This window comes from Puma concolor, chromosome D2 (genome assembly GCF_028749965.1).
Source record: "Puma concolor isolate L17-30 chromosome D2, mPumCon1.1.hap2, whole genome shotgun sequence".
NCBI classification, from domain to species: domain Eukaryota; kingdom Metazoa; phylum Chordata; class Mammalia; order Carnivora; family Felidae; genus Puma; species Puma concolor.
In genome coordinates, this window is record NC_141677.1 from 57,741,688 (window position 1) to 57,759,097 (window position 17,410).

A 17,410-nucleotide genomic window follows, 5' to 3' on the forward strand; every position below is an offset into this window, starting at 1 on the left:
GGCAAGACGAGCCGCCACCTTGCAGAAATCTGACATACTACAGGGAAAGGAGGTCACAACCCTTTCCGTACCTGAGCTGTAATCACAGAGTGCCTATATGAGGGCCCTCAGCCAAAGGGGAAGAGTAAAGACCTTCCAGAGAGCTGGAGTTGGATGCCAGTTGTTACTCAAAGACTTTGCACCAGATGTTAGATCTACTGCGGGGTCTGAGGGAAAGCCTCTTTAAATGGCACTTTCAAAGATTTTATCCTTTAGCTTTATGTGCTACAGAATATGTGCTATCAATTTCTTGTCAGCTTTTTAATTTGAAGAATTTCAAACCTTAGTAAAGTAGGATCTTCTCCTAGATTCACCGGTTATTATAGTTAGCCACGCTTGCTTTATCTCTGTATCTATTTGCTTGTATCTCTATAGGTTATCTATCTGAGGAATATCTCTCTCTACAAATGTATCTAATTTCTCTCTTTAATATAACTGTATAATTTGTCTCTCTCTAGATAGATAGATTGATACATTTTATTTTTGGCCAAATCTTTTGAAAGTAAGCTATAGATAATTTGACATTTTACCCCAAATAACTTCAGCATGCATAAAAGGCAGCTTGTAACCCAGAGAATAATAGGGGAAGCACAGGAAGAACCAGCCAGGGCAGGTTTAAAATTCTCTGTCTCTTGGGGCGCCTGGGTGGCTCTGTGAGTTAAAGTGTCCAACTCTTGATTTCGGTTCAGGTCATGATCTCATGGTTCATGGGTTCAAGCCCCTCATTGGGCTCTGTGCTAACAGCATGGAGTCTGCTTGGGATTCTCTCTGCATCTCTCTCTGCCCCTCCCTCCCCAAATAAAGTAAAGAAACTTAAGTTTCTGCCTCTTAAGTTGGGTGGTTTCCTGCATAATTCACTCCAATTCCATTTGAAACTCCTTTTCATTCTCTACCCAGAGTTTGTGCTCAAGGCTCTTTGAAGCAGTGGAGGATGCTGACAGATACTAAAACAATGAAGTAAAACAGAATTAATTACAGATAGGATCCACTTCTGACTTCTCACCTCTGTTTCAGGTGTATCTCTGCCTCTTCATGGGCAGCGTTTGCAGGCCAGGGATATTTGTGGCTTAAAGGCCGTGTGTCTCTGTGATTTGAGGGTCCAGCCTTTCTTACCCTCCCCTCTGTCTGTGGCCTGGCCATGAAAATCTTCGATATCTGGCGGTTTAAAGAAGGCTATCATAGGGGTGCCTGGCTGGCTCAGTTAGTAGAACGTGTGACTCTTGATCTCGGGGTTGTGAGTTCAAGCCCCATATTGGTTACAGAGATTATTTAAAATAAAATCTTTTTATTTGTTTAACTTTTTAAAGAGACAGTGTGTGAGCAGGGGAGATTGGCAGAGGGAGAGAGAGAGAATCTCAAGCAGGCTCCGTGCTCAGCATAGAGCCCAATGCGGGGCTTCATTGCACTACTCTGGGATGGTGACCTGAGTTGAAATCAAGAGTTGGGCTGTCAACTGACTGAGCCACCCAGATGCCCCATACTTAAAAATAAAAGCTTTTTTTTTAAAATTTGTTTTTAATGTTTATTCATTTTTGAGAGACAGAGAGAGACAGAGTGTGAGCAGGGAGGGGGAGAAAAGGAGACACAGAATCCGAAGCAGCCTCCAGGCTCTGAGCTGTTAGCACAGAGCCTGACGCGGGACTCAAACTCACAAACCGTGAGATCATGACCTGAGCTGAAGTCGGATGCTTAACCGACTGAGCCACCCAGGCGCCTCTTAAAAATAAAATCTTAAGGGGCTTCTGGGTGGCTCGGTCGGTTGAGTGTCTGATTTTTTTTTTTTTTTTTTTTTTTTGCGTCTGAGTCTTGATTTGAGCTCAGGTCATGATCTCATAGTTTATGAGTTCAAGCCCCACGCTGGGCTCTGTGCTGGCAAGGTGGAGCCTGCTTGGGATTCTCTCTCTCTCTCTCTCTCTCTTTCTATCTTTCTTTCTCTCTCTCTCTCTGCCCCACCGTCTCCCACCCCCTCTCTCTTCTCAGAATAAACTTAAATAAAATCTTAAAAATAAATTTAAAAAATCTTAAAAAAAAATTTTTTTTAAGGTTTACTTATCTTGAGAGAGAGTGTGTGAGCAGGGGAGGGACCGAGAGAAAGAGAATCCTAAGCAGTCTCTGTGCTGTCAGTGCAGAGACTGATGCAGGGCTCAAACTCATGCACTGTAAGATCACGACCTGAGCGGAAATCAAGAGTCAGTCACTTGACCAACTGAGCCACCCAGGCGCCCCATAAATAAAATCTTAAAAAAAAAAAAAAAAAAAAGAAAAACTGGGGCGCCTGAGTGGCTCAGTGGTTAAGCCACTTCGGCTCAAGTCATGATCTCACTGCTCGCGAGTTGGAGCCCTGCATCGGGCTCTGTGCTGACAGCTCACAGCCTGGAGCCTGCATCCGATTCCATCTCCATCTCTCTGCCTCTCCCCTGCTCACACTCTGTCTCTCTCTCTTTCTCTCAAATATTAAACAAACAAACAAATAAATAAAAACATAAAAAAAAAAGAAACTGTTTTAGAAAGCAAGCAAGCAAGCAGGCTATTATCAGACTACTTCCACTTTTGTACTCTCCTATCAGAGAAGATAGATGGTGGTGATTCTAATTTTGGCAAACGTGTCCCCATGGACACATTTCTGAAATATCTGTAAAAAACAGACTAAAGATGGTAAAGAGCTATGTTGTATCCTGAATGGGATCCTGAAATCAAAAAAGAACTGTACTGGAAAAGCTAATGAAATCCAAATTAAGTCTGGCGTTTGGTTAATAGTAATGTTCCACTGTTAATTTCTTAGTTTTGGTAAATGTGCCATAGTTCTATAAAAATTTAACATTAGGAAAAACTGGTAAATGGTGTACAGGAACTCTCTGTACTATCTTTGTAACTTTTCTGTAAGTCTAAAGTTATTCCAAAGTAAAAATTTTACTCAAAAAGACTCACAAAAACGATGATAAAGAGACAGCATTAGGGGTGCCTGGGGGTTCAGTCAGTTAAGCACCTGACTCTTGATCTTGGCTCAGGTCATGATCTCATGGTTTGTGAGATCGAGCCTCATGTTGGGCTCTGTGCTGACAGTGCGGAGCCTGCTGGGGAGTCTCTCTCTCTCTCCCTCTGCCCCTCTCCTGCTCGTGCTCTGTCTCCCTCAAAATAAATAAATAACCTTAAAAAAAAAAAAAAAAAGATAGCAGTAGAGGGAGAAGCCAACTGAAATGTTGGCTTTTTCCCAAATATATGGTCTTTGTAGGAAAATCAGAAAATAAGTATAAACAACCATGAAGAAATAAAAATCACCTATAATTCCTTGACCCAGAGATAATCAGTGCCAAGTTCCGGAATTTTTTTCTCTGCAGATAGGTAGATAGAATTTTAGAAAATGAAGGTAGAGTCTTTACATCATAATACTGGCTCCTGTCTCTGTCCTTTGCTATCTAATGACATTGTGATCAGCTTTCCATGTCAATAAAATCTATCTTTTAATTGCTGTTTCTTAGCCCTTACATTATTAACTGTTCCCGTACTCTGAGGCATTTATACCATTTTTACCGCTAAAAACAATACTGCACTGTATTAGTTGAAACTAAGTGTTTTGTGCCTATCCATGATTGTTTCTTTAGTTCCTAAAAGTGGAATTGCTGAGTCAGAGGGCCTATTCACTTTTAAGCCTTTATCGTCTGCTTCCCTTTCTGAAAAACTGGCCCAGGGTCCAGCCCCACAGCTTGGCTCTGAACTGTCCCCACCTCTGAGGCATCTTCTTCTTCTGTATCCTTACTAATGGGAAGGGGAAAAAATGGGAGGTTTTTGTTTTAATTTGTATTTTTTAAATGACTGGAGAGGTTTCCATTTTTCGTATTTTGCCCGTTTATATTCCTACTTCTGGAAATACCCTAGGTGTATAGTTTTTCATTTATGTGTTGTTTATTTTTGTATTGATTTATGGGAGCACTCTATCAGCAGGTCTCCCTTCAGAGGCAGACCAGGATGCCTTGGTCTTTTCCTCACTGATCTTATTTTTCCTACTGCAGATCCTAAATCTGACCCAGGCCCTGAAAGACAACAAGAGTCCCCTGCACCTTGTCCAGATGCCACCCGTGATTGTCGAGACGGCCCGTTCCCACCAGCGGTCTTCTAGCGAGTCCTACACACAGAGCTTTCAGAGTCGGAAGCCCTTCTTTTCATGGTGGTAGCCCGAGAGTCAGACAGAGACCTACTGTTCGAGACTCGGGCTGGGAGGAAGCCTGGGGGTGGGTTGCAGGAAAAGCCTGAGAAGCCGGTGGAGAGCAGTGCCCTTGAGAGCCCTTCTTCTCTGCTCGTCACCCCCCTCAGGGCTTTCCCAAGCACAGGGAGAAGCACAATCAGAGGGACAGTGTGTGCCTGTGGGCCCTTCTGAGTGCTAGGGAGGGCTGGAGCCTCCGCGCAGGTAGTCCAGATGCCCGGGAAGGAGCAGCTCCCTTCCAGCATCCCCTGGGGCAGGCTGGGAAATTCCCTTCCCTCCCTGACACCCTGCTCTGTGGCAATTCCTCATTATATTCTGCATCAGAAAACAGACAGACAAATACACATTTAAATATTAGTAGCAAAACCGAGGCAGATTCCCAGATCCTCTTAGGTCAGAAACCTCTGATCCAGACCTAAATTTGCATGGACCCAGATGCTCAGGTGCCTCACAGTTCCTTACTCCCATGGACCAAGGCAGCTGGGTGATTCAGAGGGCAACTGGGTGACTCACCAGTTGGGACAGACAGAAGCCACACCTTTCCTTTGGGTTTTTGCCAAGTTTTCTTCCCCTTCTCCCACCAGTGCAATAGGGTGACTGAAAGCCTCCCAACCCAGTTCTCGCAGCGGGGACACTTTTGCTCCAGAACTCTTAGTGGTTGTGCATATGATTGTAGAGATTGGCTCTGCTCTCTGCCCTTCTAGGGACACAGTGTCTCTAGTCCAGGCTTGTAGTTTGCCCGTCATTCAGGCAAAGGCAAGAGGGCAGAAGCGGCTCCCCCAGTATGCACAAGCCATCCATTTGGCCTGAGTACATGCCGGGGGCCGTAACTGGTCTGTGGGCAAACATCCCAGCCTTGCTTCCCCAGTCTTGGTGACAGACACCCCGGTCCTCTTATTTGTTTCTGTTGTTTCAGATATTTTTTTTTCTTGACACTTTTCCCTCAGGGGGTTCAATTTTGGGTTCTGGAGTGGGTCTCAGTGAGGATTCTGGGATGCATCTCAGCTCATAGGAGGACAGGATATTAGGTCCCTGGACTTCTTTTTATGCTACCACTGCTGCTGCTTGGCGGAGGTAATGGGACTCATATTCTCTTCCTAGTCGGCAGCTTCCCTTTGCTCCCTGACTTCTTGTTCTAGGCCAGTTTTTCCATGGCTTCTTGAGAAAGGCAGGGCCCAAAGGAGAAGGGCCTTCAAACTGTCCCCTAGAGCCTGCCCAGTTCAATGTGCATCTTCCTGCTTCCCTGTCTCTTTTCCCTCAGCTGTCCCCCTTGCCAGGTGTCCGAGCCCTTTCTACACCAAAGCAAAGAATGGCCTCAGGAGAGAGTAGAGAGGGTGCCATCTGTGGCTAAGGGGCAGTTCTGTGCTACTGGACACTTCAAGATTCTGGCACCCTGCGATTGGTCAATCAGTCTTGGAAAGAAACGATCTTGAAGGTTTGAAAAACACCAAAGAAAGGGAGCGAGGACTATGGCTGCGTGCCCTCTGCTTGCCCAGCTCCCACTGCCCAGGAGGCAGAGCAGAGATGTGCAGCCCTCTCGTCAGCTGGGCCAAGCTGGCCCCTTTGCATCCTAGCCCCCAGGGTCCAGCTTGTGCCGGGGGGACCCCCAGCTGACAGGAGGAGTCTCTGGGAGCTGGGTACGCATGCCCTGTGGACAAAGGCACAGCTCCTAACCCTGACAATCTCATTCAGCTGGCCTGGAATCTAACCTTGGGGACCATGTTTGTGACAGTGCCTGCCCCCAGACTGTAGGAGCAGCAGGGCTCCCAGAGGCCAGAAGGGACCCAGGTGTGCTTGGCTCTCCAAAGATCTCTGTCCACAAACCTGTCGGTAAAGCTTCTCACCTGGGCGTCGAGAGAGCCTAAGCTGTCTTAGAGGAGGCTGGGGGAAGCCAGCCTGTGCAAGTAGGTCTGCACATCGCCCTCATCTAGACCAGCTCTGTGATGAGAAGGAAATCGAGTCCAACGTACGAGGGGGCTGGCCCCAGTCCTGGCAGGCGGGAGCGTGGGCCGTCCTTTCCTGGCATGTTTCCATTCTCCTTGAAGCCTGGACTCAGGTTGCCTTGAATGTGGACTAGGGAGAGCCAGGAGCCTCAAAGTGCCAGGGCAGGCTTCTGGGCGGCACTCACAGAACAGCCGGGCCCTCTGTCAGCCGCAGGCCCTGTCCCCGTGTCAGGGAGGAGAGGCCGGGCTGGGAGAGTACTGCTGCCTGTGTTCTTCCAACGCACTGTAGAACTTGTATGTAATGTATTTAAATCAATGCAAATGTATGAATAACAAGTCCAATTCTGACCTTTTTTGTCTAGTTTTCTTGGGTGAAAGGAAGACAAGGTAGAATGCAGTTTTAAGGACAAAGAACCATGTGTTTCCATGGAATCGCTGAGATACAGCCCCAAAGTTATACAGGTCCTCATTTCCAAGGTCCCAGTGCTCTAAAAACCAGAAATATTTTCATTGACTCATTTGATACCGAAACCTGACCTGACCCTACACTGGTGTGAATTGAAGCTATTTGTAACCATGATGTTTTCCTCTTAGTGTATTTGTTGCAGAAATACTCATGTTTTGTTATGAGATATTTCCCTACTAGGGATTATGCAGTATTTGCACTGAGTACTTCCTACAAACTGAAAAAATTCTGAGTAACAAAATCCTCTAGCCCTATGGGTTTGGGATGAGGAATGCGCTCTGCTTCTCTTCTTGGCCACAAGAGGGCAGCGTATCCTTTGTGCGCATCACTGCCTGCTTGAAGCACTTTGAACCCTGGGTCCTTTAAAGGGTGCGTAATGGGACAGATAGGATGCCTGGGAAACAGAGGTGAATGCTAATGAGCACATAATATGCTGTTGAGGTGAAGCCAGTAGAAGTAGTCAAAAATCCTCCCCTTAAAGGTTATCAGGCCACAGGGAATCTCAGATAATGCTGGAGGCTCAAGAACGATTGGTCCAACTGTTGACCCACCTCAGGATGGTTGGCCCATGGGGATAAAGATGCCATCTGAGGAGCTGGCAGCCACTCCTTTGCAGGCTCACTGCCCACTGTGCAAGGCGGACTGGAATAGTCTTTCCCCTTCTAGAACTGGCCAGAGGCCAAGAACCCTCTCTCTCCTGTGGATCAGGACTGCCTACGGAAATGCTTCCATCTCCCGATCTCTGGAAACGGAGGCTTTAGCACAGAGGATCTAGGGGATGGGGGGTGGTGGGTGTTGCTCTCGGGGGAAAAGGAGGCCTGGCCTATTTTCTCCTTCCCGGGAACACCCCTTCCCTGCAATAAGTGCAAGCCCTCACCCCCTGGCTCCAGAATGTCCATTGAAGAAGCCTCCCTTTCTGTGACAGACTCACACAGTTCTTGATGCAAATGTTTTTATTTTGCCACTTAAACCACGGTTTCCTCGCACTAGCCTGACAGGCAGGGGTGTGGGCAGGTGGCTGGACCATGGGTTACAGTAGTAGCAGGAGGGTTAGTAGCAGGAGTGGTGAGATGCTCAGTCTCCGTGCCCATCGCTGGACTCCCAGGGGGATATCATGCAGCCCGAGTATACTGTCGGGTGGGAAGAGCTGAGGCAGGAATGGGTCCCACATGGTGTAGAGCTCAGGGGACACCTCCAGTCCTGTTCTGAACGGAGCAGGCCAGTGGTAGTGGCCTTCCATTTACCACTGTGGGGCTGTCTGCCTCCAGTCTGTCTTCCTTCTTCACTTCCTGGGCCCTTTGGCAAAAGTCCCTGTGATTCCTGGGGAAGTTACTGCCGTTCCCAGCCCCTTCCCTGGATCAGTGTCTGATCTGATGGAGGTAGCTTGTGGGGCCTGGCTTCTTCCAGTTCCGGCGGATCCTGGCACTTGTCCTCCTGGAGTTCAGATACTGATCGCCAGAGGCCATCTCTGTGGCACCACTCTGTGGGTCGGCCAGTGGAGCACGGGGCTCGGGGATTCTGCAGGGAACAAGTGTGTGATAGGCCCAAATCAATAGGAAGAACAGAATGCAGGCTAAAGAGATTTTGGTCAGGATGAACTAAACACACCGTTTGGGGCAAAATGAGACCGGGGCTCTGGACTCGTCTGCCCCCCTGATTGCTAAAGACTAGGCAAAGCTTTCAGATTTCTTTTCTGTAAAGAGAGCTGGACTAGATCGGGGTGTGTGACAACTCAGCCTTTCTCCAGCTTCATGCTGTACTTGTGGCAGCCATCATTAGTCAGCCGTGATATGAGACTGGAGGAACCAAGAATCCTCCTTAGCAAGATGTTTTAAATTGGGATTGCAAGTCAGCTAAAGTTCATATGAGCAAGAGGCTGATTTGCTCCCCCTGGACCTGATGACTCGGAAGACCTATCCAGGACTAATATTCTGACTCTGGGGCCCGAGAAGGCAGCGGGAAGAATGGAGGGCAGAGTGTAACCCACAGTGATTGGCTAGGCTGTGTGGCTCCGCTCAACCCTGTGGGGCTCGCTGTTCTAGGCTGTCAGTGACCTAGGCACAGAGGGGGATGACTAGGGGAAGTTGGAAGTTCCTCAACAATTTTTAACCCTCAGTGGCTCTACCGAACCTTCCTACGCTATATTCTCTGTAATTCCACAGGCAAGATCTTAACCAGGTTTACTCTTGATTTGTTACCTCTTCTGCAACAGGGAAACACGTTTTTTTCCTCCCAAACAATAGTCCCTCCCACTTGGCTGAGAATCACTGCAAAATGAGGTGGCACTGATAGGACCCAGGCATTCCCTTCTGTGGAAGTTCACAAGATCCTCCAGGACTCCAACAGTAACAGCAATCGTAGGCACTGTGTACCTCCCCCCGCACCCCCCCCCCATGGCAGATACTTTACGGTGAGGCCAAGTCAGTAGCTCCAGGTCACACAGCCAGAAAATGGTGGAAGGAGCATCAGTAGTGCCCCCCTTCCCTCAGGCCTCCAGTTCCAGGAACCCACCTGAGCCGGCTGCAGTGGTGCAGTGAGTGGCCCAGGGGTTTTGGCCGGGGCGGCCTCTTCCTACGCAGCCTCCTCAAGGCCTCTGCCACACGGTGGTCTCCCGCACACTCCCAGATGATCTGTGCCCGCTCTTCGGCCAGCTGGTCCCCACTGCGCTGAAACAGGCCCTGGATCTGCAGCAGCTCGGCGTCCTGGAAGATGTTGGCTGTGGCCTGCTTGCGGCCCCGGGCCTCAGCCGGGGCCTGCCAGGGGGGCGGCTCGCTCACCACAGAGGCGGGCGTTCCCATCCTGGGTGCTCTGGGGAAGGAAAGCACGGAGAGGCATCAGCTCAGCAGGCCCTTCCCAAACCTGGGGTCCTGACGGATACAAGGGCTTCTGGTGTTTCTGTTCTCCAGTAAGTCTGTGCAGTAAGTCTTGACTTAAAATCACTCCAATTGCCAGGGCACCTGGGGGAAATTATATGCATAAGGATAGCCAGACTTTATTATAAAGTGCTTATGAGTGCTACACATGTACTACCTCCCTGAAGAGGCCCGGCAACCAGTGAAGTAAGACTTGTTTATCCCCACCGTGCAGATGAAGTACAGCTCAGTTGAAATGATCCTTCCACAGACACGAAGCCTTGGTTAAGTGCAGAGCCAGGAGTAGCACCCAGGTCTGTGGTTCTAAAGCCCAGGCAGACCCCAGGACATCCAGGTCGTAAGGACGACGCAGCAGCAGCCACGGAAATGTGTCGAGCATTTCACATGTACTGGGCACCGCTGTAAGTCGTAGTCACGTCACGTCATTGAAATGTGAGCACGACAGCCATATGCGGTAGGGGCTGTACCCTCGTTTCACAAATGAAGAAACTGAAGGACAGATCCAGATACTGCTGATGCCAAGGCCCAGGCTCTTAGCACAGAAGTGAGAAAGGGGTATGACGTTGGGCTACCCAGGCTGGAATCCCACTTCTAGCCACCTCCGCCACTTACTGGCTCAGCTGCTTCCTGTGTAAACTTCTCAAACTATACCAATTTTGGCCTGAGTTGCAGTGAGGACTGAGTGAAGGCAGCGTTAAGAACAGTGTTCTACTATTCTGCTTTTCCATCTGTAAAATTGAGAACAGTCATCCCATCTATTTTCAAGACCCTCAGAGACAAACCAAGTCCATACAGTTTAACAAACACAGTATGAAACAGACCAGTCAGATCTAACTGTAGTCCAAAAGGCCATGGAGAGGAACGTAGGGACGAAGACGCAGCTACAGGGTTAGAATATACAACCATGGGCAGAGGCTGAAATCTTAGAAGTTTAATTAAAAGGAAGACTTATGTCCAAGTCCTCCCCCACCTTGCCGAAAATGAAAATTAAATGGTCTTCCTCAGTTCGAGAGAGTTCCACCTTGAATAATAAAGGCATAAGAGGCTCACTCACCCTACCCTTGTCTAGTACAGCCTGAAAAAGTTATGAGATTGGAAGGCAGACTAGAGACAAGGAGGACCAAGGACTCTGGCACAACACAGAACTGGGCTTGAATCCCAGCCCTGCCACCTTCTTAGCTATGACCCTAGGCAAGTTACCCAACCTCTCTGAGCCTCTTTGCTCAGCTGTAAAATGGGGCTCATAACCGCTTCCCAGGATTGTTGTAAGGATTGAATGAGTCTAGTGTGGTATCAGGTATCTGATAAGAGCCAAATAAACGAAATGCCCACCCGCTGCCCTTTTGACACTAGCTTAAAAGGGGGCGGGGGGAGCAAAAACTAAAGCATTTAAACACAAAACGTCCATGCTCACCGTGACAAACCTACACAGAATGGAAATCATAAAAAACGCGTTCCCAGCTTCCAGTGCTCAGCCTGCTTGCAGAGTGGCCCTGGCTCGCACCTGCCTTTACTCTCCTGAGAGTTTGAACCATCTCTCCATCCCGTTTAGACTCCTCAAATGTAACTGGCCCTCCCTTTCCCTGGCTTTCCCTCCTCACCTCAACAGCCACCCTCCTCATTCCAGTAATTTCCACACTCCCCCTGTCCCAGTGTCTAGGCCTATTAGAACCTCACTCTCTTCAAAAGATTTAATAACTAAAACCTGTAGAAGATTTTCAGGTAAATTAATTTCATAAAAATTGTGCATTTTATCTGGAAATGGGAATTTTAAAATCTACCTCTCCTTGGGCACTATTATGGAATCCAGTTAACAACCTTGTATGTGTGGTAATTAAATCCCCTGAGCTGGATAATAAAAATACACTGTGACCAGAAAACAGTCACCAAGTAACACTGTCAGGCTGATAAAGGAAAAAAGCTAACTATGGGGCATTTACTCTGCACCAGGCAACGTGGCAATATGCATGATATCATCTGATCCTCAAAAGCATTCTAGGAGTGGACGCTGTTACCCTCACCCCAGCGCACAGTGGGGCAAAGGAAGGCAAGATACAGATGAAATGCCAGTGGCTCAGCCAAGGTCAGGACCCGGTGTAAGGGGACTGCAACCGTGTACGAAAACCACAGCTGCCTTCACAGCCAAGCAGCTCAGAGCGTATTTCTTCCCATCGCTCCTGTGGGGGTGTCTCACTGTTCTTACCTGATTCACAAAGGAGGAAACCTCCAGTGGGAAAGGAAGAACAATGAACACATGCACACGAGGCAGGGGCGGGGTGGTAGAATTTATTTTAATCTTTTTGTTAACGTCAGAGCTGTTTACTGTTTGACCAGCTGTTCTAGCCTTAACCTGCGGCGCTCTGAAGAGGAAGATCCCCAGCTCCCACAAAAGAAATCTGGAACTGCAACCCAGCCCAGTGCACAGAGTACTGGCTCATGAGTCAGAGGACTACGTCCGGGCCCTAGTTCTGCCACTCAGCGGCCAAGGGGCCTCAGGCACTTCACGTCACCTCCATGGGCCTCGGTTTCCCTCTACATCTGTAAGAAGAACAGGATGATTATGCTCTCAGAGGGCGTGTGCAGAGTCCCTGATTCTGGGGAGACTAGGTCTGTACAGAAGCAGCAGTTGGATTTGCTTGTCTGCCAAGGCCATGTGCGGACAGGTCTGGCTAATATCAGGTGCCAGGAAATTCCCCAACCAATAGTTGCCCTTTTCTGCCCTCCTCAATCTTCCATGGAGACAACACACTGTTTTGCTGCCGTGGGATGTGGGGTTAGGGCGTGGGAGAAGGCAGCGAGATCACTGCTGTGAAGCACTCCAGTGACCCAGGCTGGCTGTGGCCTAGCCCGGGGCAGACTCCTCCTCTGGTCTGGGTAGTGGGACAAGGGGCGATCCTGCTTCTCTCAGACTCAGGCCCTCTTACCCTCCCTTCAGGGAAAATGGCAACAGGATGAAGCAGCAGCGGCCTCGGGGATGGCTTGCAGCCTGACTTCCCAGATGGCCCCGGCCACCTCTGCCAGGCTGCAAGGGCCTACAAGGCCCTGCCTCCAGCCTTTAGCCTCCACGTTACAGTGAGTTACACACACCAACAAACCATCTGGGTGAGTCTGGGCCAGTTTCCACCGTACCCTCCGTGCACCGTGGGGTGGGGAGACTTGGCACCCCCAGATTTTGAGATCCTCACTCTTGGCTCTGCCTCCCACCCTGGGATTCAGCCAGCAGTGAGACTGGGAATAAAAATCCATGTATTTCACATAGGATTAGATGTAAACTTGGGGAAAACTGAGTCAGAACTTTTATTATCAAAAGAAACTTTTAAAAAAGATTTTATTTTTACTTATACACTTAACTGACTGAGCCACCCAGGCGCCCCTACTTTTATTATTTTTTAAAGATTTTATTTTATTTTTTTAAAGGAATCCTAACCTCTCTTTTTTTAAGTTGATTTTTATTTATTTTGAGAGAGAGAGAAAGAGAGCATGAGAGAGGGAGGGGCAGAGAGAGAGGGAGAGAGAGAGAATCCCAAGAAGGCTCCACACCGTCAGTGCAGAGCCCGATGTGGGGCTTGATCCCAGGAACCGTGACATCATGACCTGAGCTGAAATCAAGAGCTCGACACTTAACCAAATAAGCCACCCAGGCACCCCAAAGATTTTATATTTAAGTAATCTCTACACCCAATGTGGGGCTCGAACTTTCAACCCTGAGATCAAGAGTGGCTTGCTCTACTGACTGAGCCAGCCAGCCTCCCCAGAAAAAACATTTCCTATCTTATTCAATGTGTGATTTCCCCCCTCCCCCCAATTTCTTAGATAAGACCTGAATCCAGGAAAGTCAGTGTATGCTTGAACCATGGTACTTTTCTACACTAGAAAATGACACCACAGGGCTATTAAAAGATTACAAATGGATCTTTCATTCCAGAGTTGATATGAAAGAATATAAACATGGGTCTGTAAGCAAATGAGTAAAAACTCATTTGCAAATTGCAATTTGACACAAGCTAGCTTAAAAAATGAACCCCCAAAGTAAATACCAAATGTTGAAAATGACAAAGTTCAACTTGCTTTGAAATAGGCAATAAATGAACTACAGAGCTTTAACAAAGACATATATTTAAAAAGTGACTCACCACGCAGTGAATTTGCAACATATGTAGTGCGCAATTGAGCATCTTTTGTGGTATATGAAGCTCAGTTCAGACAGCTATTCTGACTGGTCTCAGGGAGGCACAGGTATCCACAAGAGGCAGAGCACACTTTGTGTGAGCCGGAGGGGCAACTGCTTCCACGCTCAGCTCACCTCCTTCAGATAACTCTGGTGATGGTAATAATCTGTAATCGGAGGCAAAGGGCCTCTTGGAAGAAGAACTGGAGGCTCTGGCCCAAGGCCCAAATCAACACTTGTGGCCCTGGACTGCTTCCCTGACCCTGGACAGCTGCCAAAATCTGTGGCTCTTCCAGTGGGAGGTCCAGTCCACATGGCAGTGTGAGCCCCGGCCCTTTAGGGCCTAGCCCCGGCCAGGAGTGCCTGAGACAACTGCACACGTTCTGCACACGTTAGGTCTCCAAACCTAATGTGGACGTGGAAAAGGGAACGGGGACCTACCCCCAGACCAGTTCTCAGATATGACCAGAAGAGAAACTCTAGATCTAGCAGTAACTCTTTTCAGTGGTTCAAGAACCCTGAATTCTGGCTGTGCCACTGATAACCGAGTGACGTTGGCAAGCCCGTTTCCCCTGACTCATTTTGCTCATCATTAAAATAGTGAGAAGAGTGAGAACAAATAACCCTCAAGGGAATAAGGGAGATAAAAGTACGTGCAAGCGTCCATCTCGGTACATTATACCATGAATGAGTGATGTTAAGGGAAAGGCTGTTTAACAACCAGACAGTATAGAACCATTTTCATTTTCATGAAACTCCCTCAAAAGGGGACTACACTCTGGGGAAAGAGGGTAAAGGGAGATGGATTCATCTGTGGACTTTTAAGTCACGGCTGCCATTGAGGCAGCTTGCTTTGTGTCAAGCACAGAACATCATTTTCAAATAGGTAATCTCTTTAATCCTCACTCCTACGAGGGGCACTCTGGTTATACCCATTTTACAGATGAGAAACCCGAGCTCAGAAAGGTTAAGTAACTTGCCCAAAGTCAAACAGGAGGTAACTGATGATATACCCAGGTAGTATATGATCCCAGCGCCCAGGCTCTCAACCACTCTTATTTTTGTTCCTGCCAGACGGCTGACGAGGTCTTCGGGGGAAGGAATGACCCAGGAGGCTCTGAAACCTCTCGAGCCTGCTATCTGCTTCTGCGGGTTTCGGAAGGCGCAGGGATTGAAAGTCAGATCTCCCAAGGCAGCCTCGGCGCCCTCAGCACTCCGCGGCCCCGCGGGGAGTGGGAGCGATTACTCACCACGCTGAAGGGCAGCGTCGACAGACCTCAAATCGGGATGGGGCAAGCTAAGATGTGCCCACCCCAAACCCTTCACGGCCTTTCGAAAGGGCGGGCGTAGCTCTGCGCTTCCTGCTGTGAAGGTGCTCACAAGGACCGGGCGGCGTTCGCCCACAGGACGAGAGCTTGGGAGGGGATATCCTGGCCCAGATCGCTGGGCGAAACCCCCGGCACAGATCGGTCCCCGGGGCTCAGACGTGGCCGCTTCGCACAATGCCGTGCCCTAAAGTGGCCCTGCGGGTTCGGGTCCCAGCGGCACCCGGGCTCTGACGGCCAGCCCGCCCGCTCCTACCGCAGCGCGAGCGGGGCCGCCGACCTACGTACCTGGCTGCCCAAGGCGGGCCACCTAGGTCACAGCCGCGACTCCCGGGAGAAAACGCTCCCCAGCCGGGGAAGAGCCAATCCTCGGCCAAGCCCTGGTGAGAGCTCCGGAGAGAGCCTTCCAAAATCGAACGCGGAGACTCTGTGGGCCAATCATCAGCAACAGAGCAGCGAGGGGCGTGTTCAGGCTCCTCCTCCTTCCCTTCGCCGGCCCCGAAACCCGAGTGCGAAGATTCCCCGGGTCCAATCAGCAGCGGAGTAGCGGCGAGGGGCGTGTCCGCCGGGGCCCCTTCCCTCCTCCCTCGGCCGCCCTAGCGCGGCGCCCGGAGGCTCCCCCTTCATTGACGTCAGTCCCCTGGGAGAGCGCGGTTTTGCTGGCGCGGGAGCGGGCGGGGCCGCATTCCAGCCTCCGGGTGCGGCGGCTGCGAGCCCAGCCGGGTACACGTGACGGGTGCCCCCTCTCCTGGGCCCGAGGCCAGCGCTCAAGGCGCCGCGCTCCTTGCCGCGTGTGGCCCTCTGCAAATAGACCTGCAGTTCCTTAAATTCACTTCCCAGACAGACCACTTGCCTTCTGGCTCCTGCTTTGAGGGAAAGGAAGGGATAGTCAGACCTTGAGCTTCAAAGCTGGCATGTCGTGGGTTCGAGTATTACAGCAGCTGTGTCACCTTGGGCCAGTTACCTAAATGACAGTATTAAGAAGGTTTTATACATTCATTGGGCAATGGTCAGTCCATTAGGGACCCACCCTGTCCAAGTTCCTTAACAGGCAGTGCATAGGAGACCCCTATAAGCCCCTGCCCTGGGGGAATTTACAGCCCAGTAAGGGAGGCAGATATTAAAAAGCTTAAAACATTTTAGCAGTGATTACAATTGTAATAAACATTATAGCTAGAAAAGAGTCAAATGAAGGAATCTCAGCTCCTTGTAGGAGGTCCTGGGAGATAGAAAGAAGCAACATCTAAGCTAAGATGTGAAGGAGGAGTTGAAGTTGGTCAGATGAAAAGGAGTGGGTCTGGGAAGAGTGTTTAAGGAAGAGAGTATGGCATGTGCTAAGTCTAGGAGGTAGCTGGACTCCTGGAGTAAGGCTAGCAAGGGAGAGATTGGTGAGGAAGCAGGAGGCAGAGGGGGGCCGTGAAAAAGTTTCCATTTGATTCTGTGCAGGGAATACCATTACATATATTTGTTTAATAGGCATTTTATTTTATTTTTAAGTTTATTTTTGAGAGAGAGAGAGAGAGCACACGACTGCACACAAGTCGGGGAGGGGCAGAGTGGGGAGAGACAGAGAATCTGAGCGGAGCCAATTCGGGCTCCAACCGTGAGATCAGGACATGAGCGTGAGCGAAGTCAGACGCTTAACAGACTGAGCCACCCAGGTGCCACTTAATAGATATTTTATAGCACTCACCATGTGCTAGTAATGCCAGTCAGCACTTTACAAATGTTAGCTCGTTTCATCCTCCTGACAAATTTGTGTTTTTAGAAGGTCACTTCGGCCATAGGTTGGAACTTGGATTAGAGGGGGCGGGTGTGGATGCAGAGTGCCCGGTAGGTTCTCCATGAATGCTTGTTTACTTGTTTGGAAGATGAGGAGTTGTTTGCTCACTGGTTCAAAAATGGTCAGGAAGGCGCCTGGCAATAGGCAGCTAGGTCTCCCTGACTTCTGAAGACCTGGGGAAATGGCAAAAAGAACAAAGAAATCAGCAATGTTCGTCTCCAATAGAAGGCTGATTGCTGCAACGCCTTTCAGCCAACTGCTTGGCTAAAGAGAGGACTGTGTGGGCTCCTAAACAGGATGGCTGGGCTTCTGAACCAGGGACTGCCTGTACCCTGTATCCTGATGCCAGGAGCTCAGATGAGCCTACCAGGATAGGAACTGGGAACTTGTGGCTTCTGGGTCAGATGTGACTAAGGCTGGGTGGAGAATATCTGGTCTCTCCAAACACTTTTGCAGGCATGTGACCATATGCTTACCACACAATGGAACCATTTCTGTTGTTACAGCTTTATGATTCAGTGTTTCTGATGAGAAGATAGGGCACTAACATCATGCCGGAGTGCAGGGTCTGGGATCCACACCCCGACAGAGCCCTGTTTAGAAGAGAAGGTC

The 17,410-nt window shown here is 49.4% G+C and overlaps 2 protein-coding genes across 3 annotated transcripts in view; one reads left to right on the forward strand and one right to left on the reverse strand.

Annotated features, from left to right (window-relative positions):
- Positions 1-6,531, forward strand: part of PI4K2A (phosphatidylinositol 4-kinase type 2 alpha) — a 32,812-nt gene extending 26,281 nt beyond the window's left edge. The window contains exon 9 of the mRNA XM_025918213.2: positions 4,050-6,531. Coding sequence (XP_025773998.1) covers positions 4,050-4,211 — 162 coding nt within the window. The 3' untranslated portion in view covers positions 4,212-6,531. The remainder of the gene's footprint in view (positions 1-4,049) is intronic.
- A 1,053-nt stretch (positions 6,532-7,584) lies between these two features.
- Positions 7,585-15,460, reverse strand: AVPI1 (arginine vasopressin induced 1). 2 transcript variants are annotated; one of them, XM_025918384.2, is made up of 3 exons: positions 15,304-15,460; positions 9,161-9,457; positions 7,585-8,167 (listed from the first exon to the last, which is right to left on the reverse strand). In XM_025918384.2, exons 2-3 carry the CDS (start codon positions 9,445-9,447, stop codon positions 8,008-8,010), a joined length of 447 nt encoding a protein of 148 aa, XP_025774169.1. In that variant the 5' UTR covers positions 9,448-9,457; positions 15,304-15,460; the 3' UTR covers positions 7,585-8,007. The 2 variants fall into 2 exon arrangements, with proteins under 2 accessions (XP_025774169.1, XP_086536684.1); XM_086680558.1 differs by lacking the exon at positions 15,304-15,460 and adding an exon at positions 14,941-15,297.
- Between the last annotated feature and the right edge of the window lie 1,950 nt (positions 15,461-17,410).